Source organism: Mesoplodon bidens (genome assembly GCF_964165515.1).
Source record: "Mesoplodon bidens genome assembly, chromosome: 19".
NCBI lineage: Eukaryota > Metazoa > Chordata > Mammalia > Artiodactyla > Ziphiidae > Mesoplodon > Mesoplodon bidens.
The window spans coordinates 8,073,129-8,100,794 of record NC_138179.1 but is presented as its reverse complement, the minus strand read 5'-3'; the positions used below and the strand labels follow the sequence as shown (position 1 = coordinate 8,100,794).

The window sequence follows — 27,666 nt, the reverse complement described above, 5'->3', positions numbered from 1 at the left end:
TTAAAAGAAATAGTTAAGGAGTAGCAACTATCCCGCATATTTTGTAAATGGTGAAAAACAGTTTTAAGTGAACGTGAAAACAAGAGGAAATGATTACAAATCAATACTACATGGAAATGTTTTGTCATTAGATTTCTTTGGGGGAATAGGGGTTGGGAGATGGGTGACACACTAAAGAAGAAACACTGAATAATTAAGAGTTAGTGGCCTTGGTTCAGAAAAGTCCAATTTCAAGTAGAACACAGTTTTCCATTCACTTTGTTTTGACCTTGTTTTCTTAATTCCCTCAAATTCCATTCATTTAACATTTTGTTCAAATAACACAGTTATTATTATAAGCAAGATCAGAATTACATCAAAATATTAACTACACTAATCTATCCTAGAAAATAATGAGTCAAATGAAATCAATGCTTTGATTCTAAAAATTTTAAACTGCTTTGAGTTATTTTTCCTTATCCAAAATAGCCTGTCTTGGAATTTATCATAGGAAACTCTTAGAAGGATTTTAAGAAAGATCGCAGAAGAGCCACATACAGTCTAATGATTACTTCCTTAGCTTTGCAACTAATCACTTTGTTTAGAAATCCCATCATTTAACAAGATTTTGCTGCAGCTACAGAATACAGATCCTCCATTCTATGAGTCTGCCTACCCACTACATCTAAATTCAAACTTCAAAACTATCTGCCCAGATCTATACTTCCATTTTACTTAAAATGTACTATTTCCTCTTTAGCAAATAACTCTGTACTCTGCAAGATGAAACATACTCATAAATTCTCTCCCTTTCCCAAATATACACAAAAGTTGAAGTCTATCTACTAACCTGCCTGTCTTGGAGAGATGCCTGAAATAAGTTACAAGCTCATTTTATATAAATGCTGGAACTGTTCCAGAACTGAGCTTGATGGGGTTCACTCATCCTTTGAGATTATTGTATGAGACACTATAAAGACATCTTTTCATGAGAAAATACGAGAGATTAAAGACAGAAGTACTTAGTTCCTTATAGTACTTTAAAACTTACACAGTGTTATATGTACTAATCAATATTCACATGCTAATAGTACTCCTCCTCACTTAAAATAAACCTAGGTCTGTAAATAATAGGATAAATGAAGTTCACCATCATCACTAAAAGCATTTATAAAATTTCTATTTGTGCTTAATACTGTGCTAGAGTTTACACACAAAAAAGTGTTAACTACAATGAAACTGAAATTTGAAACTATCATTATGGATTTTACAATTTAAAATTAAGATCATTCTTGTAAAACAATTATTCAATACTTTAATTATTCTAGCCAGTGATGATTCTTAAAAGATAGTCCAGGGCTTCCCTGGTGGCGCAGTGGTTGAGAGTCCGCCTGCCGATGCACGGGACACGGGTTCGGGCCCCGGTCCGGGAGGATCCCACATGCCGCGGAGCGGCTGGGCCCGTGAGCCATGGCCACTGAGCCTGCGCGTCCGGAGCCTGTGCTCCGCGACGGGAGAGGCCACAACAGTGAGAGGCCCGCATACCGCCAAAAAAAAAAAAAAAAAAAAAAAGATAGTCCAAAGGACAGAGACTCTTGAAATAATTTTGGGTGAAATGAAATTTACGAAATATTCACATAAAAATTACGCTCCAAGGAGTTCCACTTCCACCTTAGATGTAGAAAGCCTGAGTGTCACTCCTAACCTAAAAACAAGAAAAAGTCATTTAACTATCATATTACATTTCTTGAGCATATCGGAGAACTGAGTTAACAGGGCAACCTGTATCTGACATTTCAAGAAAGATAGATTCCTCCAAAACAACAGCAGGAAGAGGCAGCTACCATGCAAGCGAGTAAGAAAAAAATCAGCTAAAATTTTAACAAAGTGCCACTAATCTATTTCCTGTCTCCACAGATTTGGCTATTCTGGCCATTTCATACAAATAGAATAAAAAAATACATGGTGTTTTGTATTTGGCTTCTTTGACTTAGAATGTTTTGAAGGTTCATCCATGCACGTATCAGAAAACTTCATTCCTTTTTTATTAACAATATTCCATTCTATAGATTAGATATACCACATTTTGTTCTATTGATGGACATTTGACTTGTACATTGAAAACTATAAAACATTGCTGAAAGAAATTAAAAATCTAAATCAATGGAACGGCATTCTAATTTTGTGAGTCAGAAGACTTAAATATTGTTAAAATGGCAATACTCCCCCAAATCAATCTACTGATTCAATGCAACCCCTATCAGAATCTCAGCTGCTTCTTTTGCAGAAATTGAAAAACTGATACAAAAATTCATATGTAAATGCAAGGGACCCAGAATAGACACAACAACTTGAAAAATTAGAAAGATGGGGAAATGACACTTTCTGATTTCAACACTTACTATAAACCTAGAGTAATCAAGACAATATAATACTGATGCAAGGATAGACACAGAAAGCAATGGAATAGAAATGAGAATCCAGAAGTAAAACCTTATGCTTATGATCAGTTGATTTTCAACAACAGTGATAAGACGATTCAATGGGAAAGAATAATCTTTTCAACAAACAGTTGCTCGGACTATAACAGAGAAGAATAAACCTGACTCCATATTGATTCTATTCCTTTAGCTCTAACCTTTGCGCCCTGTTGCCTGTGCTTAGTCATGCAGGCTTTGCATCTTTCATAAAAGAATGTTGCCTATAGCCTAAAATATACAAGATAGCCCATTCTCAAGGCTCTGACTTTTTAAAGGTATAACACTTTTTCATTCATATAGAGATAAAAAATTGCAGAACAGAGAATAACATTTGCCTTGCAGGAGGTCTAGGAACATTGTGATCAGACCTCCGTGGACAGCTGCAAGAACAAAGGCACCAAGAAGTCTGCAACAACCAGGCCACACCCTCTCCCCTTTTACTATAAAAGAAACCTGAATTCTAACTCAGGGAAGATGGTTCTTTGGAACACTAGTCCACCATCTTCTTGGTCTGCTGGCTTTCGGAATAAAGTCATTATTCCTTGCCCCCACAACACGTCTCTCAATTTATTGACCTGTTATGTGGCGAGCAGTAGGAGCTTGGACTCGGTAACAGGATGACTAAAGAACTATTTCCAAAAGAATGAAGTTGGACTCATCACACCATACACAAAAATTAGCACAAGATGGATGAGACCTAAAGGTAAGGGCTAAAATCCTTAGAGGGAAACAGAAGAGTAAATCTTTGTGACCTTGGGTTAGGCAGTGGTTTCCTAGACACAACACCAGAAACACAAGTCATAAAAGGAAAAACAGGTAAACTGCACTTCATCAAAATTTTAAAGTTTTGTGTTTCAAAGAACACCATCAAGAGAGTGATGGGACAATATATTTGCAAATCATGTATCTTATAAGGGACTGGGACCTAGAATATATAAAGAACTCTTACATCTCAAGCATAAAAAGACAACCCAGGGCTTCCCTGGTGGCGCAGTGGTTGAGAGTCTGCCTGCCAATGCAGGGGACACAGGTTCGTGCCCCGGTCTGGGAACATCCCACATGCCGCGGAGTGGCTAGGCCCGTGAGCCATGGCCTCTGAGCCTGCGCGTCCGGAGCCTGTGCTCCACAACGGGAGAGGCCACAACACTAAGAGGCCCGCGTACCGCAAAAAAATAAAAAATAAAAAGACAACCCAATTAAAAAATGGACAAGGACCTCAATGGACATCTGTTTATAGGTATGTAGATGTACACAAGTAAATCTTTATACATGATCCAAAGAGATAAATCAGATATTCTGACCTAAGTTTTCCAGCACCATGAATTTACAGAGACTGACAGTTTTGTTTTTTTTTTTTGTTTTTTTTTTTGTGGTACGCGGGCCTCTCACTGTTGTGGCCTCTCCCACCACGGAGCACAGGCTCCAGACGCGCAGGTTCAGCGGCCATGGCTCACGGGCCCAGCCGCTCTGCGGTATGTGGGATCTTCCCGGACCGGGGCACGAACCCGTGTCCCCTGCATCGGCAGGCGGACTCTCAACCACTGCGCCACCAGGGAAGCCCATAGAGACTGACAGTTTTGACTTTAAGGAAGAAGCTGAGGGAAAGAAAGGCTCAAGTTAGTATACATTTGAATTTGGAAGCATCTTGTTTTAAATACTATGGATTCAGTTTAAATCCCTTCCTCTAATGGGCAACTTACATTATCTCATTAAATTGCTAGTTATATCCTAAAATGAAAAATTCTGAATTCCAAATTTTTATATTATACTAGCACTTAAGACAAATAAATTAAAAGAAAATAGGAAGATGAATTCATACAGAAAAAGAGAACCCAATAAATAGTATCAGGAAAAAAACTAATCCTGTCATAAATCCAAAATAATGACAGAGCAAGAAAGTACTTAATTTTACACAAGAATACATGTAAAAGAATTAATGCAACATATATTCCCACCAAAAAAAAAAAGATTAAAACATGCAAAAAAAACAATAAATGTAATTTCTATATTATGTAAACCATAAGATTCAAAAGCACACAGCACGGGTTAGAAATATCAACTGTCACTAATTAGGAATGGTGAATCAAGGATTTATGAAATACACCAAGCTTAAAATTCTTATTATAATTTTCACTGTTTTATTAATTCTATTCTCATTTCACCTTTCGAATGACATAATACATATCTGTGTATATACCTATAAAATAGTGAACTTAATGTTAGAAAGGGGATATTTATATCAACTTAGCTCATTTTATCTCTACCTAAAAATTTTTAGTAGAATTTAAATAAGCCTTTACAAATTCCAATAAGCTAGTGTTTCATGTACAACATTTAATTTTACAGAACTAATTTAATTAGGTTTTACTATATGGAAAGGTTTTAAATTCAAAATTTATAAAAATACTCCCAACATAAAAATTATATCTCAGAGTGATGAAGTTTATAAGAATAAGAAGCTAGTCATATAAATGGTCCCATGATAATAATCAGTGGCTATTAAGGCTCAGAAGTACACAGAAGCAGAATTGCAGCTCTGCAGTACTCCCATTTGGCCTCTAAGAACACAGCCATATTGACATCTAAAACAAGATCTGTTAACCTACTCAGCAAGAAAAATAACTGTAGGGAAGATTAAATCTGTCAAGACCAGGAGAACCCTCAAGAATTCAGGCTGGTAGTAACTATCTCAAAGGAAAACCTAGAACATAAAGATTACCTCAGCAACTTTTGGAGGCACTCCATCCCCAAGCACTTCTCTGATGAAGCAGTGCTGGCCCATGTAATATGAGAGTCCACAGGTCCTCTTGAAGGCATCTTTCAGTCGTTTCAGCTCTACATCTGTAACTGAAATTCAGAAAGAGAAGATGCGTAAGAAACTAGAGGAGACAAGTCATCTCTCAAAATCTTTACATTTTTTCAACCCAATTCCTAATAAAAATTGGCAAATATTATTTCTCTTTCCAAATAAGTCAAATAAACCCAAAGATATTTTTCATAATTCTAATATTTTCAAATCTAATCTAGAAAATAAATATGTAAATTCCTGACCCACTATTTTCAAATGACAGAACATTAAATTATACATACAAATTTTAGGCAGGGGTAAGGAAGAGGTAACAAGTACTTCGAATTAGCAAGTAAGCTAAATGGCCTTAGATGCTGGCATTAATATGTTTTTAGCAGCAATGCACTCATTGCCTCTGGGATAAAAATTATATTATTTCTACTCTTTGAGCATGTATCTATCCATGCAGAAGACACCCCCTAAGTTTAGTTTAGACCGTGTCATCATCTACAAAGAAAGTAACCTATAAATAGATGATTCTAATAAACTATAATTTTTAGACATCCACTCTCAAAAAAAAAATTACTGAGCCATTACTTTATTTTAGGCATTGAAGCCTTTTTTCCACTGAATAGAACAATCTCTGTCTACAAGGACAGAAAAATAAATACTCGTTAGTATTATGTGGTCAGTACAATCATCACTATGGAGGCACAGAATTAGTACCTTTATCCCATGCTAGAGAAGAAAGACAAAGACTTCTGGACAGAGAGGATGATTACTTAAACTTTTAAAGACTAACCCAGGCAAAATGGACAAGGGCATGCCAAGCAGACATAATAGTTTGTTTCAAAGTATAATGCATAGAGCATGATGTATAGATCATATGGAGAATTGTATGTTACTAGAACAAAATGAATAAGGCAGGGAGTAGTAAGTGATAAACCTAAAGCAGTCATTGACCAATTCAGAGAAATTTGGTTCTGTCATAATAAGGAAGGGATTCTGTCAGACACAATTCAGATAAAAACTCCAGGCAGACAGGAAACAGGACACAGTCAGATAAAATTCAGATAGTTTACCAGTTCTACAGAGAATGGAACAAATGTGGAAGCAAAAGATAGACTGCTACTAAGAGAAGAAAAGGAGGAGCTATATCTGGGAAATATTTAGAAGGAAATGTCAGTAGAATCTGAAGCTTGACTAAAAGTAGAAGCAATCTAGAATAACACTCAGGATTCTATCCTGGGAAACTTGAAGGATGGTATATTAGCACGTAGAAAGGGAATGTACGAAAAAGAGTAAGTGAGGAAGTGGGGACTTCCCTGGTGGTCCAGTGGCTAAGACTCCACACTCCCAATGCAGGGGGTCCAGGTTCAATCCCTAGTCAGGGAACTAGATTAGAGCCCACAAGCCGCAACTAAGGGTTTGCATGCCACAACTAAAGATTCTGCATGCCGCAATGAAGATCCCGCACGCGGCAACAAAGATCCTACGTGCCGCAACTAACACCCAGCAGAGCCAAATAAATAAATTTTAAATATTTTTTAAAAAATAGTGAGGAAGAAAAAAAAAGATAAATTCTGATAAGGACATACTGAAAATGAGGAACCTTGGGGAGATCCATTGGGTTTTTACAATTATGAGTGTAAAGCTTAGGAGAGGATTGATGAGAGTCATCAACCTATAGGTGGCAACTAAAGCCATGAATGAAGAGCACAAATGAGACAGAGACAAAACTGGGAGAAACCAAAGCTTACAGTACCTGTGGAGAAAGAAAATATACTCAAACAAGATCGACAAGGAATAGTTAGAACAGGAAAAACAAGAGTGTAGTCTCCAAAGGACAAGAAAAAGGGCTGGTCTACAGTCTCAAGTAAGGCAGAAAGGGCCAGCAAGATAAAGACTAAAGAGTGCCCTGGCACACAGATTATCATTCAATGAAAGTCTGTGGTAGGGAGGGAAAGTTCATGAGTTCAACAACCTGTAGGGCAATGATAAAACAATAAGAACTAATACTTGAATAAGTAGCTAGAGAAAAGTATGAATACTAGATGCTTAATTCATTAAAAAATGAATTCATAATATTAATAGCCCCAAGTTACTAATTTTTTTTCCTTTTTAGAATACAAAAGTGAGAAATAGAACAAAGCTCATTTTATAAATTACAATAAAAAAGAAGAAATTACTTCAGCTACCGGAATACCTATTTCTTCAATATGCCTAATTTTCATTAATGGTTTTACTAACAAATTAGGATGCTCATAGTCTAGTGGAGGAGACAAGAAAAATCAATCATTGTGATATAAAATGATAATCTCATACACTGTTGGTTACAGATATTTGAAGGACTGTTTGGTAATATGTTAAAAAAATAGCAACCAGATGACTAATGAATTTATTCCCTTATAACAGGAGAAAATGTACATATAAGTTTTTTAAAGCATTTGTAAAAGCAAACAATGTCCATCAGCAGAAGACAGATTAAATAAGTTATTGTATATGCACAAAAGAAACTATCAGACACTAAAATACTGCCAGAGATCCATATTTACTGAAAATAAATAGTATTTTTATTCAAAATAAACAAGCTAACAATTAGTTCATCTGTAGATAAGGAATACATAAAAGTGTTCATTGTACAAGTGAAACTTTGAAAACTTTAAAAATAAAGATTCAGGCAAGGGCTTCCCTGGTGGCGCAGTGGTTGGGAGTCCGCCTGCCAATGCAGGGGACATGGGTTATGGGTTCGTGCCCCGGTCCGGGAAGATCCCACATGCCGTGGAGCGGCTGGGCCCGTGAGCCATGGCCGCTGAGCCTGCGCATCCGGAGCCTGTGCTCCGCAACGGGAGAGGCCACAACAGTGAGAGGCCCACGTACTACAAAAAAAAGAAAAAAAAAAAAAAAGTCCCTTATATAAAATGGTGTAGTATTTGCATGTAACCTACAAAAGTCCTCCTCTATACTTTAAATCATCTCTATATTCCTTATAATACCTAATACAGTGTAAATACTAGGTATCAATAAATTGTTGTAAATACAATGTAAATGCTATATAAATAGTTGTCTGTGTGTAGCAGGAGTGGCAAATTGAAGTTTTGCTTTTTGGAACTTTCTGGATTTTTTTCTCCCAAATATTTTCGATCCACACTTGGTTGAATCCACAGATGAGGAACCTGTGGATATAGAGGGCCAACTGCATTAGATTTGACCATGAGTGCTGTCTTACTCAAAGCCAGGTTAGTCACATAAGTATGAGTATTCATAAGCACTTTTAATTAAAAGGTTATTAACATTCCCCAAAATTATGAACAAAATAAAACCTTCCTTTGTAAAACAAATTTTGCTATCAACATCACATAAAAGAAGCAAGTCAGGAGCCATATGGTCTGAATAGGTCAAAGGTTCAATCTGATAATTCTGCTGCATGCACTGGCTATAGGTTGGGCTAAATATTATATTTACTCGAAGCATGGGTACATTCATTTGCTATATTTATTATATTTATCTATAAAAGCTCCTAATCATATTTGAACTAAAGTCACATTTTATGAAGACTACGTTGTATCAGATTAAAGAATGGAGCTCATATTCTATATTTAACCCATAGATCAAACACAAGACTAGTTTAGAGTTCAGTAAATCCAAGACTTCTCTAGAGGGTATTTTTACATTTATTTTAAAAATACAAACAAGAGCAGAAAAAACAGGGACTTCCCTGTAGATCCAGTGGTTAAGACTCCACACTTCCAATGCAGGGGGCGCAGGTTCAATCCCTGGTTGGGGAACTAGGATCCCACTTGCCCCGCAGGCACAGCCAAAAAAAAAAAGAGCAGAAAAAACATTTTACGGCTGTCTAGCAGCTTCTAGTTACATAGTAATCCAAGCATATTCTGAATGGCCCCTGCAACTACATGAAATATCATGAAAACTGAAAAGAACTATGTATTTCACCTAATTATATACAGGTATCCCCCGCTTTTCAAAAGTTCACTTTATGCCTCTTCGCTTTTATGAGAAACATATGTTAGCACCTGTTTTCGCTAATCAAAAGAAATCTAAAGAGGATTTTTGCTTTTACAAAAAAAGGCGAAAATAGCTTTTAGTATGTGCTTTGCAGAGAGCTAATATAGAGGCATCACGCACCCCAAGCAGCAAGAGTGGCATTGCCAAGCTCCTTCCCTGGGAACTACACTAGCATCTCAGCATCAAGCTGCCATAGCTCTGAACTATGTCTGTGAGCATTTATGTTTTAGCTCAATTTATTTTGTACACTGTTAGCAAGATGTGTCCTAAGGTGACTGCCTCTTTGCTTTATGCCATTTCAGCTTACAAGAGGTTTCACAGGAATGCTCTACTTTCGGATAATAGGGAAAACCTGTATACAATAGTAGGCAATAGTGTGTTGGGTGCTATGGGGGATACAAAAATAAACTATGGTCCTTGGATTTAAAAGCTTAAAATCTGTCAACAAATATTTGAGTGTTTACCACAGGCCAGGTGGGCACTGTGTTATATCTTTTTTTTTTTTTTTTTTTTGCAGTACATGGGCCTCTCACTGTTGTGGCCTCTCCCGTTGTGGAGCACAGGCTCCAGACGCGCAGGCTCAGCGGCCATGGCTCACGGGCCCAGCCGCTGCGCGGCATGTGGGATCTTCCCGGACCGGGGCATGAACCCGTGTCCTCTGCATCGGCAGGCGGACTCCCAACCACTGCGCCACCAGGGAAGCCCTGTGTTATATCTTTATTCTATTAGTTGTTAATCCTGGAATCAACTGAGGGGCATTTAAAGAATTCTGATGCTCAGGCTCCATCCCAAACCAATAAACTGAAGTCTCCGGAAGTAGGACCCAGGGATTCAAATGTTTGCTAAATAAATGAATACATAAGTAACATACCAATAACACAAAGTAGACTGTAATAAATAGCCTAAAGAGTATAAACAAGTGATACTGAAGTACAGAAGAAAAGATTACAAGGGAGGAATCTAGGAAAGTTTCATAAAAGGGGGTCAGTTCCCATACTAGAAAGTTAAGAATGAGTACAAGACAGGGAGACAGGAGAACATGTCAAGTATCAGGAACGGAGTGAGCAATGACACAGAAGTCAGAAGATGTTAGGAATATTTAGAGGACAGTTTGAGAGGCCGGAATGTAAAGTGTGGGGACTGCAAAACAGAAAAGTATGGGAAGAGAAGTGGAAGGAATATCTAGGGTGATAAATATGCTAATGAGTTTTTACTTTTTCAGGAGTTATTCTGGTAAGAGTGTGAAAGAAGTATATAATAAGGTGTAAATTTTTTAAATTAGGAATGCAAATCTAGAAGCTAATGAAAAACTAAATCTAAGACTTCTATTAAGTGCTCAGTGTTCATAGAGACACAACATGTTCCACACTGAAAAAGTTCACAATTTGAAAAAGAAAGCCAGAGAGACATACATCAGCCCTCCTAAAAATCCATCCCTCCTCATTTTATCTCATTTTCTGATAACAGAGAAGAAGGAGGAAGGGCCACTCGGCCTCGGTTTAAGGTCTCCAGTATTATGGAAAGATGTCTACCAAAATGCCCATCATTCGCTCCCTGGCCAAAGAAAGAAATGATGCAGGGAACAGAAAGAGAACAAGACTGAGGAAAAAGAAGGCAAATAGAACAAGAAAGTTAACAAAGTGAAAACAGAAAGATTAGAGAGAAAATATTAGACAAAGAGGCGCAGGAAATCAACATACATTCCACTGGTATCCCAAATTTTAAAAGCTGAAATAACAAGACTGCTACTTCTGCTGCAGTCATAAACCTGCCCAGGTTCAAGAGGAGCAACCACAGATTCTAATGTGTCAAAGTCACATTGTAACCAGCTTGTGGGATGGGAGATATTTGTCATAGCTATCTTTTGAAAATATAATCTGCCATAAACATGAATACTAAGTATTACATCCGTACTGGGTTTTCTTTTCTCCATAGGCATCTGAAGAATTTCACATCTTATACTACTCTTCTAAATATTCACAGATCTCTGTAACACAAGTTAGATACATTAAGTACTAAAGAAAATGGTACTTCCATCAAAAGTGTTACTAAAGAAGTTGGCCCTAAAATAGTCAACCATACAACTCTCCTTCAGGAATACTAAACCATTACCTCTAGCCGAAGAGACCTAAACTGAAGATTTCAACTCTCAACCCCATTGGGAGCGATCAAAATCCCATCTGTACTACATCTAAGGGCAGCATTTCAGAAATTAGGAGTAACCTAGCCTTAGAGAAAAAAAGGGGAGGCGGGGAGAGAAGACTGTGATCTATTTCTTCACAAAGAACTTCGGTGTCTAAAATCTGCAGAAAGAAGGGTGGCGGGGGAAGGAAGGAAGGGAGGGAGGGAAAATATATTCCAAGTCAAAAGGATAAAAAAAATTAGGTTAGCTTTACTTCCTGATCTGAGGTTCTAAGACCATTGACAGCCTTCCTTCCTGAAAGTTTAAATGAATATTTTCTCTTTTCTCATAGTCAACTTGACTTGTATAATGAAGTACAACTTAGCAAGGCAATGGACACAATGTCCTTGGGAAAGAAAATCAAAGATGAAACAGACCTAGTTTGTTATAACTGTTAGTTTGTTATAACTGTTTTAAAAGAGGAGGGGGAAGCATAATCTGCCAAAAAAAAATTCATTTACAAAAATTCATTTACAAAGCAGAGCTATCAACACTAATTATGTTTCACCTTGTTTTAAGCAATAAATATGTTCAAATCATTCAACCAGGGATTTCAGAACTTTCTCTAATTCCATCATTTTAATGTTATAGTCCACATACCCTATATATTCATTATCTGTAGTTCTTAGAGGCAGTTCCTAATTGCATGTGGCCTACAAGAATAACATTCCACCTAGCTGTTATTAAATTGTACTTTTAGATGATTTTTTTCAACAATCACTTATTAAATGTCTACTATGTGTCAGGCACAGTCAAAATGAATAAGACATAGTCCCTGCATTCTAATACTTCAAAATTCAGTAGGGAAAAAAGGCACAACCAAAATAACTGCAATGCCAGATAGGAAATGTTAAAGAGGAGGTATTAAAATGGAGTCCCCAAATAGCGAGTGATTAATTGTCCCAGCTGGTAATTAAGAAAGGCTTCCAAGAGATGTTGACCCTTGCAGGATAGGAGTTCACCTGGCCAAAAAGGGCAGAAGTGTAATCCATGTAAGGAAAACATATATAAAAGAATAAAGTAGCAAGGATAATCAGGGGATTGCAGGTAGTCTGATATAAATGAAGTACAGGGTACAAGAAACAGAGCCTCAGGAAATGAGGTTGGAATGATAACTGGCAGATAAACAGAATCCTTTTTTCGAGGTGATAATGTTCCCAGGTAAAAGACTATACTTTCCAGCTTCCCTTGCTATGGAACTAGAAATAGCCAATGAAATGTAATAGAAATTGCTCCAAGAAGACACCTTAAAAGCTCCAGATAGCTAGCTATGTCCTTTTGCTATTATCTCTTCTTCCCACCTGGATCTCAAGATGGGATGGCTGCCTCTTCAGAAGCCATTTTACACTATAAGTGAACTTGAAGTTAAAAACCATACACTAGGGCTTCCCTGGTGGCGCAGTGGTTGAGAGTCCGCCTGCCAATGCAGGGGACACGGGTTCGTGTCCCGGTCCGGGAGGATCCCACATGCCGCGGAGCGGCTGGGCCCGTGAGCCTTGGCTGCTGAGCCTGCGCGTTCGGAGCCTGTGCTCAGCAACGGCAGAGGCCACAACAGTGAGAGGCCCGCGTACCACAAAAAAAAAAAAAAAAAAAAAAAAACATACACTAAAGATGGTGAAGTCAAAGAGACAGAAAAAGCTTAACGACCACAGAACTGCCATAAAACCTCTGGATATTCTATCTCCAGATTTATGTATGAGAAAAATAAAGAACTATATCTCACATATTTTCTGTTTAATATTCATCCAAACTTAATCCTAGATAGATAGAGATATCAGATGCAACTGCATGGAACGACACTCTAAGCTATTCCTGAGTTTTAAACAAAGAAATTACAATCAGATTTATGTTCACACTCATATTAATGTGTTTAAAAGACTGGGAAAAGACCAGATAAGCAGCATAAAGAGCAGCTGAGAGGCTACTGTGTTAGTTCAGACAAGAGTTAAGGACTTAAACTATAAAAGGGAGGTAAGGTAAGACAGATTCAAGAGATATGAGAGTTGACTGAACAGAGTTCAATGAATAATTAGCTGTGAAAAAAACAAGAAAGAAAAAAGGATCTGTGGTGATTTCTAGATGTCTGCTTGGTTCTAAGTTATACTCAGACTTGATGAAGACCAAGTCTATAGAAAAACTTGAATATTTCACATTGTACAGCTGACCTTTGAACAGCGTGGGTTTAAACTATTCAGGTACACTTATACGCCGATTTTTTTCCAGAGGACTACGCCATCCGAGGTTGGTTGAATCCTCAGATGCGGAACCACAGATATGGAGGAATCTTGTATACAGAAGGCCGACTGTAAGTCATACACAGATTTTCAACTATGGGTCAGCACCCAGGACTCCTAAGTTATTCAAAGGTCAACTGTATTTACATTTCTGTTATGGACTAAATGAACGTCACTAACAAAATGTCACTAACAAAATATGCTGAAGCCCTGACCCCCAGTGTGGCTGCATTTGGAGTTAAGAAGTAACTACTGTTAAATGAGATTATAAGGGTGGGGCCATTGGATTAGTGTCCACCTAAGAAGAAACACCAGAGAGCTTGCACTCACCACCTCTCCCCCAGCTCCCCACATACACACAGAAGGCCATGTGAGGAGCCAGAGAGAAGGCAGCCCTCTACAAGCCAAGAGAGTCCCCATCAGAAACCAAATCCTGCCAGAACCCTGATCTTAGACTTTCCAGCCTCCAGAACTGTGAGAAAATAAATTTCTGTTGTTTAAGCCACCCAGTCTGTGATATTTGTTATGGTAGCCAAGCTGATTAATACAGAATTTGGTATTGAGAAGTGAGCTGCTGCTATAACAAATGCCTAAAAATGTGGAAGTAGCTTTCGAACTGGGTAATGGGTAGAGGCTGGGGAAGTTTTGAGGTACTTGATAGAAAAGGGTTAGACTGCTGTTAAGGAACTGTTGGCAAAAATATGGACATCAAAGGCAGTTCTGGGGAGAGTTTAGAAAGAGGAGGGCTATGGAGAGAGTCTTTGTCATCTTAGAGAATACATCATGAACAGAATGTAGGTTAGGAATATGAATGCTTAAGGCCATTCTGGTGAGACTGAAACCAAGTCCCCCTAAAACCAAGTTCCCCTGCAGAGTTTATGATTAACCTCTCTATCCAAAACTTTATTCCCTTTCTTGTCCCACCCCTTTCCCCTCAGGATTGAGGAATATCAAAGAAAAGGGGGGTCTGAAACCAAGTGGGACCCTGCAGAGCCTTCCTGGGTACTAGCCCCTCTGTGTCCCCCGCTTGTTTGGCCAAAGAGCAGACTCAAGCAGTTAATGATTAGAGAAGTGGAAAATGCAGAAACAAAGGAAAGCAGTCAAGCAAGAGAAGTAATAATAGCTTGAACAATGGAGTCACAGGACTAAGTCACTGAAGGGATACAGATAACAGTCTGACGTGTATCTCTGAGTTGTTCTCCCGAAACTAAGACCCCCAACCCAGTGGAGGATGGTAACTACAAGCTGACCACAAGCATGACCACAAGCACATAGACCCTAAACTGGTTGGAACCAGAAAGTTGATGATTAAGATTCCTGAACATTACCACCAACCAATCAGAAAAATGTCCACTAGCTGATCATGTACTCTGTGACCCTCATCCCTAATGCTGCCTTTTAAAACCCCTGCCTGAAAGCCACGGGGGAGTTGAGGTTTTTTGATCATTAGCTGCCCACTCTCCTTGCTTGGTGACCTACAAATAAAGGCCATACTTTCTTTCACCAACAGCCCGGTGTCAGTAGATTGGCTTTACTGCATGGTGGGCAAGTGAACCCAAGTTCGGTTGGGTAAAAAGATCTTAGGGACTTTCCTGGTGGCGCAGTGGTTAAGAATCCGCCTGCCAACGCAGGGGACGCAGGTTTGAGCCCTGGTCTGGGGAGATCTCACACACCCCAGAGCAACTAAGCCCTTGCACCACAACTACTGAGCCTGTGCTCTAGAGCCCGTGAGCCACAACTACTGAGCCTGTGTGCCACAATTACTGAAGCCTGCGCACCTAGAGCTGGTACTCCGGAACAAGAGAAGCCACCGCAGTGAGAAGCCTACGCACCGCAACGAAGAGTAGCACCCACTTGCTGCAGCAAAGACCCAACACAGCCAAAAATAAATAAAAAATTAAAATTAAAAAAAAAGATCTCAGACAGAAATGAGGAACAAAAAACTGGAGGAGAGGTGATCCTTGCTAAAAAGTGACAAAGAACTTGGCTGAACTGTTGTCATGTTCTAGTGTTCTGTAGAATACAGAACTTTCAAGTGATGAAACTGGATATTTGGGTGAAGAAATTTCTAAGCAAAGTGTTGAGGACTTGTTTTTCTCTTACTTGTTTTTAGTAAAATGTGAGGAAAGAGATAAATTGAAGGAATTGTTAAACAAAAAGGACCCGGAACTTGAAGGTTTGGAAAATTCTCAGCCTATCCATACTGCTGCAAAAAATGATAAAGGCTTGATCTGCAGAGAACACTAACAATAGATGTGGCTATAACACCTTTTGATAAGGAGGTGAACCACAAACTTAATCAACCACTTCAGCAGAAGCCAGGAATAAAGATGGGATTATAGGAGCAGAAACTCTGCTAGCTGGGACTAAAAGGAATAGAAAACAAAGGGGACAGAATGAAAGAAGGCTGTCTGGGATTCTACAGGAGGGAACAATAGTTATACCAGCTACAAACAGGCATCATCCTTCAAGCAAAGGCGATTCTGAGAGGGCAGGACTGCCACTCCCACACCGTCCAGAGGGTAGTGCCGTCTCTTCCTCATCCTCAAACGGCGCAGCCGCGGGGGCTTCCCTAGTGGCGCAGTGGTTGGGAGTCCGCCTGCCGATGCGGGGGACGCGGGTTCGTGCCCCGGTCCGGGAAGATCCCACATGCAGCGGAGCGGCTGGGCCCGTGAGCCATGGCCGCTGCGCCTGCGCGTCCGGAGCCTGTGCTCCGCAACGGGAGAGGCCACAACAGTGAGAGGCCCGCGTACCGCAAAAAAAAAAAAAAAAGGTGCAGCCTCCTTGGTTTGCGGGTGGGGAACCAAGATGCCACCACCCAGTGCCTGAAGAGCAAGGCCATGGCCCAGGGGCTGGGGGCAAGGCTTCCCCACAGAGCCTTGGGGGTGACACTGCTTCCCCAATGCACCTGGAGGGCAGTGCATGAAACCAAAGAGGATTATTCAAGTCTTAACATCTAATGGAGGGACTTCCCTGGCAGCGCAGTGGTTAAGACTCTGTGCTCCCAATTCAGGCGGCCCGGGTTCAATGCCTGGTCAGGGAACTAGATCCCACATGCATGCCGCAACTAAGAGTTCACACGCCACGACTAAGAAGCCCACGCGCCGCAACTAAGGAGCCGGCAAGCCGCAACCAAGAGGCCCACCTGCCACAACTAAGACCCAGTGCAACCAAATAAATAAATAAATATTAAAAACAAAATCTAATGGAATTTGCCTTTGTAAATTTCAGACTTGCTTGAGAACTGTCACTCCTTTCTTCTTTCGACTTCTCCCTTTTGGAATGAGAATGTATATCCTATTCTGTCCCAGCATTGCATTTTTGCAAGCTTATCTCCAGCCTCATCCACACCTGGATTTAGATGATATTCAGATGAGACTATATAGACTTCAGACTTTAGAGTTCATGCTGGAATGAGTTAAGACTTTGGAGGCTGCTGGGATGGAATGAATATATTTTCAATGCAAGGAGGACATTAATTTGGGGGGCCAGCGGACAGAATGTTATAAACTGATATGTCCCCCAAAATTCATATGTTGAATCCCTAAACCCCAGTGTAGCTATATTTAGACTGGAAAGTAATTAAGGTTAAATGAGGTCAGAAGGGTGGGGTCCTGATTGTTTAAAAATAAGATTAGCACCCGAGAGCTTGAGAACTCTCTTTCTCTCCCTTCAAGCACACAGGAGAAAAGCCACTTGAAGGCACAGAAATAAGGCGGCCATCTGCAAGCCAGGAAAGGAGCCATCACCAGAAACTATACCCTGCCAGATCTTGGACTTTTCAGCTTCCACAAATGTGAGAAAATTAGTTTCTGTTTTTTAAGCCACCCAGTCTATGGTATTTTGTTACAGCAGACCAATACAATATTTACAGTACGAATAATAAATAGGCTGACTCCTCCTTCCTAATTTAGATAGAAAAGCTATTTAAATGGCTTTTGCAGGATCAGAGGAAGGGATTAGAACTCACTGTGGTTGAAAGGAAAACAAAAGTCTGTACTTTAGTGATCTCACCAAAAAAAACTCAGTGTGAAAGAAAGAACAGCACAACGCTCATCTCTAAACTCTTAAAAAATTTTTTTTAATCTATACCAGTAGTTATCAAACTTTTTCTGCAATGATACAGGCTGGATGTTTTCATTTCCATGTGCATTCCCTGAACTCTAGCTGTAACTACACTCTTTTTACTTCCATTTAAATCATATAGGGGACTTCCCTGGTGGATCAGTGGCTAAGACTCTGCACTCCCAATGTGGGGGGCCCAGGCCCTGGTCAGGGAACTAGATCCCACATGCCACAGCTAAGAGTTCACATGTCGCAACTAAAGATCCCGCATGCCGCAACTTAGACCTGGTGCAGCCAAATAAATAAATAAATAAATTTTTAAAAAATAAATAAATCATATACATATGTGGAGTATATGAACTTTAATCCACTTTTGTAAAGGTAAGCTTTTTCTTTAAACAATGTTCAGTACTTCACTATTACTCATTACATGGTTATGAAATATTTCACATTAGACCACAATATTGGTGCTCTATGCTCCTATCATATACCGCCTTATATCACAACTTTTTTTCAAAGGTAATGGTTAAGTCTTATCTCTCCAAGTAGATTTTAAGTCTCTCGAAAGCAGGGACCAAGTAATCTATTTCTTCATCTTTCTCATAGAGCCAAAGCTTGTCATGCATTCAGATTTTTGCTAAAAGATAGGAATTGCTGTTTTAACAGTTTAGTTCCAAAGGCATGGATGAAAATTTAACAACATCTGAATCAGAAGATAACCACAGAAGTAAACAAACACTGGAAAATATGCCTTTCACTGCCAAACTAGAGTAAGAATTTCCAAATACAGAAGAAGGAAAATGCCCAGTGTAGCAAAGAAATCACAACCAATATTAAATTAAAAATGTGCTTGGCGCAGCTGATCTAAAATGAATTTACCTACCAAAAGTCTATCTAGCAGACTACCTATAGCAAAAACTATTGCAAAGCCACTTCAAGTAGACAATAAAGGCCAACCTAAATGGAACATCTCAGGTAAGAGGCAGCCCACAACCAGCACGTTTTTTGCCACTAGTGACTTCAGAAAACAAGAGTTTCAGAATATATCTAGGGCCAAATGGTGTCATAAGAGTTTTTTCCCTCATACGAAGGGGCAGGGAGTTCCCTGGTGGCACAGTGGTTAAGACTCCATGCTCCCAATGCAGGAGGCCCGGGTTCGATCCCTCGTCAGGGAACTAAATCCCACATGTATGCCGCAGCTAAGAGTTTGCATGCCACAACTAAGGAGCCCGCCTGCTGCAACTAAGACCCAATGCAACCAAATAAATAATTTTTTTAAATAAGCAAATAAAATTAAATTAAAAAGGGGCAAAGCAAGGCTGAATGATTAAACTCACACACATATTCATAATCTTTAATCAAGTGGAACAAAATTAGAAGCTCTGAAACTGGCCTAACATTTGTTCTGTAAACTAGAGTTTCTAAATGATCAATTTGTTTTGATATAGGAAATCAGCTCTAAATAAGATAATATAAAAAACTAATTTTAATGATTATGTATTTATTCTTCTAAAAAGATTAAAGGACTTCTGAGCGTCACAATTTTCCACAATACCACCATAAGACAGGAAAAAAGTTCCCAATTTTTATAAGTGAGGCAAAAAAAAGATTGATTTGGCTAATCAAGGACAATGCTAAAACTATAAGGACTGATTTTGATCTCTAAGCAATATTGTCCTCAAAAAAAGTAATGGCTCATAGGAGTTACAACAATGTTTATACAAACAGTTTCTGTGGCAGATCATGGCAGTTATGGCTGTACCTGTGAACCCAAAGTATAAACTCTCTATTGTTACAGTCTAAATTAATAAGCTTTCTACTTATTCTGAATTCCATCTATCAAAATACAAAAAGCAAATGAGATCATTAAAAGTCCAATGCCAAGACCCTCATCAACCCAGAAAACAGTCATCGCCAGATTTAAGAGTATTAACTACACTGCTTCTGAATATCTACAACTTCATGTCACAGGGAATGATCTTTAACTATCAGACTCCTTTTATTATCTTCCTAAAGGAAGATAATTGTTTTTAAAAAACAAACATTAGAAGGACAGAGAGCCCAACTGAAAGTTGGAAAAAAAGACTTAAATGAGCATTTCATAAAAGAGGATAGCTGCTCATAGTCCAGGGCCTGTTTCCCTGTAGCAGCTCCCTATTGCTGGAGGAGAAAAGTGCCCTGGATCCTTTGAGGACTCTTGGTCTTTTGGGAGCGATCCAAATCGAGTGAGGGAAGAGGGAGGAAAATCCCCTGGATCCTTGCAGGGTTAATTTATTCAAAAAGGAAATAAGAGAAAAATACTCAACATGCAAAAGTCTTGTGAAGAAAATGAAGGAAAAGCACAGAACATGCCAAAGGCTGGGGAAGACCGCCCTATGGAAGATGTACCACAGGAGGCAGAAAGAAATCCTCAACCTTCTGAAGAAGGTGTAAGCCAGGAAGCAGAAGGAAACCTTAGAGGAGGGCTGACTCAGCGTGGTCAGGGATATAAAGAGGACACTCCGGTTAGGCATTTGGACCCAGAAGAAATGATAAGAGGAGTAGATGAGTTGGAAAGGCTTAGGGAAGAGATAAGAAGAGTAAGAAACAAGTTTGTGATGATGCATTGGAAACAAAGACATTCACGCAGCCGTCCTTATCCTGTGTGCTTTAGGCCTTGAATTCTTTTTTTTTTTTTTGGTCTGATATTAAAATCTGGCCCCTGCTTTCTTTCTGTTAGCATTTTCTGATGTATCTTTGACTTTTGTTTTATTTTTAATCATCTGGTGGAGTTTTGTTTTAGGTAGTGTCAATATTACCAGCATCTGGATTTTGTATTTTGACACGTTCTCCAGGTCTGTTTTTCAATTGGGAAGTTTCACACATAATGCATGAAAATATGTTCATTCCATATTGTAAAGTAAGACATAACAGGTTACAAAGCAGCATATTTAGTATCAGCTCACATATGTAGGATAAAATCTCAAATTGTGTGTGTGTGTGTGCGCGTGTGTATACATACATATATCATAAATTTAACTGTGCTTATTTCTGTATGGTGTGACTTTTTTCTTTTTGCTTATATGTATTTTTAATGAACACGTCACACATACAAAAAGAATTAAAGTTTTTTTTTATAATTAAGAGTCAATCAAATAATTTGCAACCAGCTTATAAGCGCAATGGGGGCACCTAAATTCTTGATGAAAGAACTATTAATAAAAATGTAAACCTCAAATTACCTCTGGATCTCTTAGCCAGAGGAATAAAACTGGCAATTATTACAGATAAAAAAAAAAAAAGAGGATAGCTAAGGTATTCATTAGAACATTAGAAAAGGTGTTCAATTTCATTAGCAATCAAGGAAATGCCAATTAAAACCATGATGAGATACTACTACACAACCATTAAAATGGCTAAAATTTAAAAGCCTGAGAACACCAAATGTTGGCAAGGATATAGAGGAATTGAAACTCTTACTCATTGTCGTGGGAATATGGGAAAATGGTATATCTACTTTGTGAAAAGGTTTAGCAGTTTCTTATTAAGTTAGCACATACCTATCCTATGACCTAGCAATTTCACTAAGTATTTACCTAAGAGAAATAAAAACATATGATGATCCCAGAAGACTTGTACAAAATGTTCACAGTAACTTCACTGATAATGGCAAAAAACTGGAAATGACCCAAATGTTCATAGAACAAGTTAACAAAAAATTATGATATATTAATATTATAGAATACTATTCAGCACTGAAGAGGCAAAAGCTACTCAACCAAGTAATATGGATGAAGCTCACAGTTATTATACTGAACAAAAGAAGGCTGATAAAAAAAAGAGTAGATTCTACTTATGTGAAAAACTAATAAACCTATCCCAAATGCACAGGAACAGTCCTACAAATACAAATACCTGATGTACTGACAACTCCCCAGCTACTTACGAATGGAAAAAATTCCCTACGAATACTCTTATCCCTCTATGTGACTAACCGTAGTTGATAAACACTCTGAAGCTGCATCTGAAAAGGACTCACTGACCTAGCAGGGAATAGTATTCCACATCTTCAAATATTAGCATTTAGATACATTTTTAAATGACTTTTCAATTTTACTGTTATTGTGCTTCATCTAGTATTCCCACAGAATTTTTTGGTTTTTTTTATTGCAAATATACAGTATTTCAGCTACATAGTGACTTAAATTTCTGTAAGTCACCACTCTATGAATCTAATCATCATTTATAACACTGTTTCTATGGAGAAATAAATTTTAAATTCCAAGTAAACTTTTGGAAGTCAATGTATAGAGTACTTTAAAACTAGCTTACTCTCTTAGATTAAAAAAACATGTTTCAATAGCTCAGTTAATTCAATATGTTTCTCTAACATCATTAAATCACTCAATAGTACAAATCTAATTTTTGATAGTAAACATGCCTACCAAAATAAATTTTCACAAATCCCTTTAAGCATTCACAGTACTTTGTTTTTTGACTCTGAACTAAAACAGAAATATAGCGTTCTGAAGGAAAAGCCAAAATAACCATTCCTTCAATGTTTTCAAAATATCTATTAGAGAGGAAAAGAATGACAATATATAAATGGTAAACTAAACATAAAAGCAGAAGTAATATAGAAGAAATTCCACAATAGAAACAAAGAAATTTCTACAAATATGACATGGGAAAATCGCAAAAAGCAAACTAGTGATGAATAAATTATGCCTGGCATGAATAGATTGCAAAGGTAACTACGACATACATTAACCTAGTAGAAAAGAACAACTTCTGAAGTAGACCTTTTTATTTAATACAATAAGGAGAGCATATTAAATATAATTAATGGCTACTTGAATATATAAAATGTATAAGGGGGCAATCAGAAACAAATCTACTATAGTTCAGAACCTCACAACTGAGAAATAGTACTAGAAAAATGTAGATAATGCAAAATTCAAAGGATCAGAAAACCAGTAAAGGCAAGGTTTAATAAAGATAATGTTACTCTGTACATCAAGAATATAAAAGACCACTTTGAAAACAGGAGTCCCAAGCAAGAGTTTTTACATCTAAAAATTAGATTTAAAATGAAAGTAATTTTTACAGACGGAGTTTATTATAGATCAAATTTGGAGAAACTAGCCAAGACCAGAATATTGATGATGAGGATCCTTGTCTTAGAACAAAAAGATCTAAAATGTTCTAGCATGCAATAAATAGATGAAAAATTTTATCTTTTTTTTTTTTTTTTTTTTTGGCTGCACGGCATGTGGGATCCTAGTTCCCAGACCAGGGATTGAAACTCTGCCCCCTGAAGTGGAAGCATAGAGTCCCCAACCACTGGACCACCAGGGAAGTCCGCTTTCTTTTTTTAATCTTTTTTTTGAAAAATTTAATTGTAAACCTTAGAATGAGAAGTAGCGATACAAAGGCTCCAACTATCCCAAACTATAGTTGACCCCTGAATAATGCAGGGGGCTAGGAGTGTCAACCCTCCATGCAGTCGAAAAATCCACATATAACTTATAGTTGGTCCTCCATATCTGCAGTTCTTCCATATCCATGGTTCCTCTCTATCCTCAGGTCCACATCCTCAGACTTATCCAACCATGATCATACAGTACTATATGTATTTACTATTGAAAAACAATCTGAGTACAAGTGGACCTGCACAGCTCAAACCTGAGTTAAGAGTCAACTGTACTTACCTTCCCTAATGATATTAATACTCACTGCAATCATCCTTGCACTGTCCTCTGCCTATTATACCCAGTTACTCTAATTGGCCCAACATCCTTCAAGACTTGGCTTAATGTCTCTCTTTTACTTTTTTTTTTTGAAGCATATTCTAAAGGTTTCCATGCCCCACTACCTAAAGGTAGGTGTCCCTCCCATAGAATGACCTTCCTTACCACCATTTACTCAGTATCAAACTTTCGATGTTTTAACCTTTAAATAACACAACTTATACTGTATTTGTTAATTTAGTTGTCTATCTCCCCTCTGCTCTAGAGAGCAAAGAAATGGTCTTACTAATCTGTATCCCAACGCCTATGAAAGAACCTTAAATACTACTGATGTTCAATAAATTTCTGGATAAAGATTTAGATTTTTTGATGATCAAATGAATGTCCTATCTGTTCTTCTATTCACAGCCTTTCACTTATTACTGAACCACAGCATCTAAAACTGTACTGACTCATAGTAAGGGCTCAATAAAAATGTTTTTTCATTATCTTGTACCTGATGTTTGTCATCACTAAATGTATCTTCTGCTCACATCTTTCCTCAGCCTAAAACCAATTTTCAATCGAGTTCATTTAGTAACCTACTGAATGAAACCCAGGTGGGAAATATAGTACGTTAATTCTAAAAGTGCTGTGGAATAGGTATAATTTAGACATTTACCTGCGCAAAGGCAGAAAATCAAATAATGACTCAAAATCTCTTAACTCTGATAAATGCATCTTTTTCCTTATCATTAAAACAGATACCATGTGCTGAAAAATTACTATTTATACATTTTTGTGGTATGTTTTTGCTTCAAAAGATAAAAAGTGACAAATTTTAGAAGAAAAATAATCACACAGTATCCAACAAGGCAGATAAGATACAAACTGGATATGACCCAGTCTTGCTCCAAAGCACCTCCAAACTATCCTTTTTTTAAAAAGTTTTTTATCTAACATTTGACCTATGTCAGGTATTCCAGGTGTTTTACAAATATTATTTCATATAATCCTTGTAATTTCCCTACAGAGTAGACACTGCTATTATTCCCATTTTATATAGATCAGGAAGTTGAAGCACAAAAGGTAAGTCACTTGCCCAAGGTCACACAGTTGAGTGACAGAAGCATGATTTGCACCCAAGGACTCAGTTTCCAGGGTCCATACTCTTAATCTCTACATTATGCTTTTAAGAAGAAACTTGAGGGCTTCCCTGGAGGCACAGTGGTTAAGAATCCACCTGCCAGTGCAGGGGACCCGGGTTCAAGCCCTGGTCCAGGAAGATCTCACATGCCACAGAGCAACTAAGCCCATGCGTCACAACTACTGAGCCTGCGCTCTAGAGCCTGTGAGTCACAGCTACTGAGCCTGCACGCCACAACTACTGAAGCCTGCGTGCCTAGGACCTGTGCTCCACAACAAGAGAAGCCATCACAATGAGAAGTCCCCGCTCACCACAACTAGAGAAAACCCGTGTGCAGCAACGAAGACCCAACAAGCCAAAAATTAATTAATTAATTAATTAATTTTAAAAAGGAAAAAGAAGAAATTTGAACACTGAGGTCATGAAGTTAGTGCACTTCACCATTGCTGGTAGCATTATACCCTGGCAAAATCCTTTGTAAAGTAATATGGCAATACTTAAGAAGAGCAGGAAATGTTCATATCCTTCGATCATGTGGATCATTCCTGGGAATTTCATTTAAAGAAATAATTTAAGAGTATCAGAAAAGACGGTAAAAAAAAGATTTTATAGAAACATGAAAATATGTTTGTAGTATAATAAGTTAACCGAAGATTATTAAAAGTGTACAGAATATACACAAAACTGAATGACATTATGCAAAAAACAAAGTGGTTGTTGTATTGGGTGGTACTTTGGGATCATTTTTTGATTAATTTTTTATTACACAAGTAATAAGTAAAAGTATTCTTCTTTTAAAGTCAAACAGTGCATACAGATAAGGCTAAAGGCATCACCACTAGTAAACCGTAGTCACTGACTCCCAGCGGTCTTGATCCCTCACCCTTCCCCAAGAGATAATCATGTTTGGTCTACCTCCTTTCAGATCTCTTTGCATGCTTTCATAAGAAGTACCCATAGAAATGTAGCTCATTCCTTTATGTGTTGCATAGTATTAGTATTCCATCACATAACAATCCTATAGATCATCTAGATGTCACTTATTTTTGGCATTTAGCCTGTTTCTCATTTTTTCTTTCATACAACAATTGCCATGAAAAACCATGTACATGTCTCCTTAGAAAAAAAAATATATATGCTTCTCTAGTAAGAACTAGGCCACTTACATTTTTTTCATTTAATAAATACCACCAAACTTCCAAGTGGCTCTACCAATTTACATTCCTATAACTGTGCTTTTCCTAGCCTTTTATTCACTGTTGTTTATATAGTCTCTGTGATTCAAATGAACAAAAATTTCTAAAAGAATCTATCCTGTATGGCCCTGTATGGGTAGCTGTTTAAATAATGAAGAAAATAAATCTTCATTTCTCTTGTTATTGAGAAGGTATAAATCTAGCTCCCGGCTATTATGTCCTAGTTTTATCCCTGAGCACATCATCTGTAATTCAAAGCAGAAAACAGTGTGGCAATGTATATACCATTTAGCCTTAGCGCTCAAAGATACAAGGTTGACAGTATGGTTATGTGTGGGTGTGTGGAAACTAGAAGTGAATGCAGTCATCTCTTCTACTATGCCCATACAAAGCTGTTCTTGGCTTTACCACAACACACATGGTTAGTGCATGCTGTAAAATAGACTGTGGCTCCATATCTTCACTTCACAGACTGCCAGTGTCTGTAATCAAAAGGAACCACCCTATCTTTGCAGAGCATCAAGTTGGACCATCTGCCACTACTTCTGTTCCCCAGCATCCCTGAGCTTTGCTGCACTGCATAAAAAATTGCAGTAGTCTAAGAGAAAATTCTGCTCCTTCCTTTCTATTAGTTTCTATTACCAAGCATAAAAATGTGAAGGAAAAATAATATAGAATGGAATATGTGTGCTGGACAGCTAAGCTAGTTTATCAATGAATGAACCAGTAACAACTTATCAGCCTAGAGCACAAATGGAGAAATAGGCAAGTTGTACAAGCTTTCTTCTACTAAGAATAGCAGCTCACATTCTGAAACATGCCAAATACGCCACTTTACAGTTAACAAATTCAAATAATTTCTGGGGACGAATATGTCTTTGGAAACTGCCCATAAGAACATAAATCAAAAAGGACACCACTTAGTTTATGGTCACAGGAAATCTGTTGTATACTTAAACACTGCAGGAGGGTCTTAAAAACGTCATGGAGGGCTTCCCTGGTGGCGCAGGGGTTGAGAATCCGCCTGCCGATGCAGGGGACGTGGGTTCGTGCCCCGGTCCGGGAAGATCCCACATGCCGCGGAGCGGCTGTCCCCTGAGCCATGGCCGCTGAGCCTGCGCGTCCGGAGCCTTTGCTCCGCAACGGGAGAAGCCACAACAGTGAGAGGCCCACGTACCGCAAAGAAAAAAAAAAAAAAGTCATGGAAAGAATGCCTTTAAGTATTCCTTAGCTTTTTTTATTCTCCATAATAAAACAAAATGACTATCTAACGTATGTTGATGACAAGTTTTCTAGTTCATTCACTTGCTTCCAGCAGTTTCTCAAATCAAACACACAATTTATCCTTCTCTTGGTTCATAAACTTCTGAGCTATCAGCAACATGGCACTCATCAGTTCAACTACATTAAAATGTATGTTTCCAAGTACCCTCCTTTCCCCCAGAGAGGAAAAAAACTTAGTCAAAAGACATCTAGTGGCCCAAATCCCTCTGCAAGTCTAACCAAAATGTAATGACAAGTTATCATTAGTGCCTTTAACCTTAAAAAAAAAAAAGATTAATAATAAGTGTTATTTCTAACCTAGCATTTTACTCTTTAAAAAGCACACTCAGGGCCTCCCTGGTGGCGCAGTGGTTGAGAGTCCGCCTGCCGATGCAGGGGATACGGGTTCGTGCCCCGGTCTGGGAGGATCCCATATGCCGCGGAGCGGCTGGGCCCGTGAGCCATGGCCGCTGGGCCTGCGCATCCGGAGCCTGTGCTCCGCAACGGGAGAGGCCACAACAGTGAGAGGCCCGCATACCGCAAAAAAAAAAAAATAAATAAATAAAAAGCACACTCAAAGACACTATCTCATAAGATT

The 27,666-nt window shown here is 38.4% G+C and overlaps 2 protein-coding genes across 3 annotated transcripts in view; one reads left to right on the top strand and one right to left on the bottom strand.

Annotated features, from left to right (window-relative positions):
- The window catches only part of USP32 (ubiquitin specific peptidase 32), a 209,019-nt gene that overhangs the window by 142,143 nt on the left and 39,210 nt on the right, over positions 1 to 27,666 (bottom strand). For both annotated transcript variants that reach the window (XM_081218969.1, XM_081218970.1), the window contains exon 2: positions 5,179 to 5,306. In XM_081218969.1, coding sequence (XP_081075095.1) covers positions 5,179 to 5,306 — 128 coding nt within the window. The remainder of the gene's footprint in view (positions 1 to 5,178; positions 5,307 to 27,666) is intronic.
- Positions 19,879 to 20,781, top strand: LOC308607559 (transcription elongation factor A protein-like 8). Its single transcript, XM_081219576.1, has one exon. It carries the CDS (start codon positions 20,061 to 20,063, stop codon positions 20,412 to 20,414), a length of 354 nt encoding a protein of 117 aa, XP_081075702.1. The 5' UTR covers positions 19,879 to 20,060; the 3' UTR covers positions 20,415 to 20,781.

Excerpts from the sequence above, each read along its gene's own strand:
- LOC308607559 (XM_081219576.1), top strand. The coding sequence starts at position 20,061 with ATGCAAAAGTCTTGTGAAGAAAATGAAGGAAAAGCACAGAACATGCCA.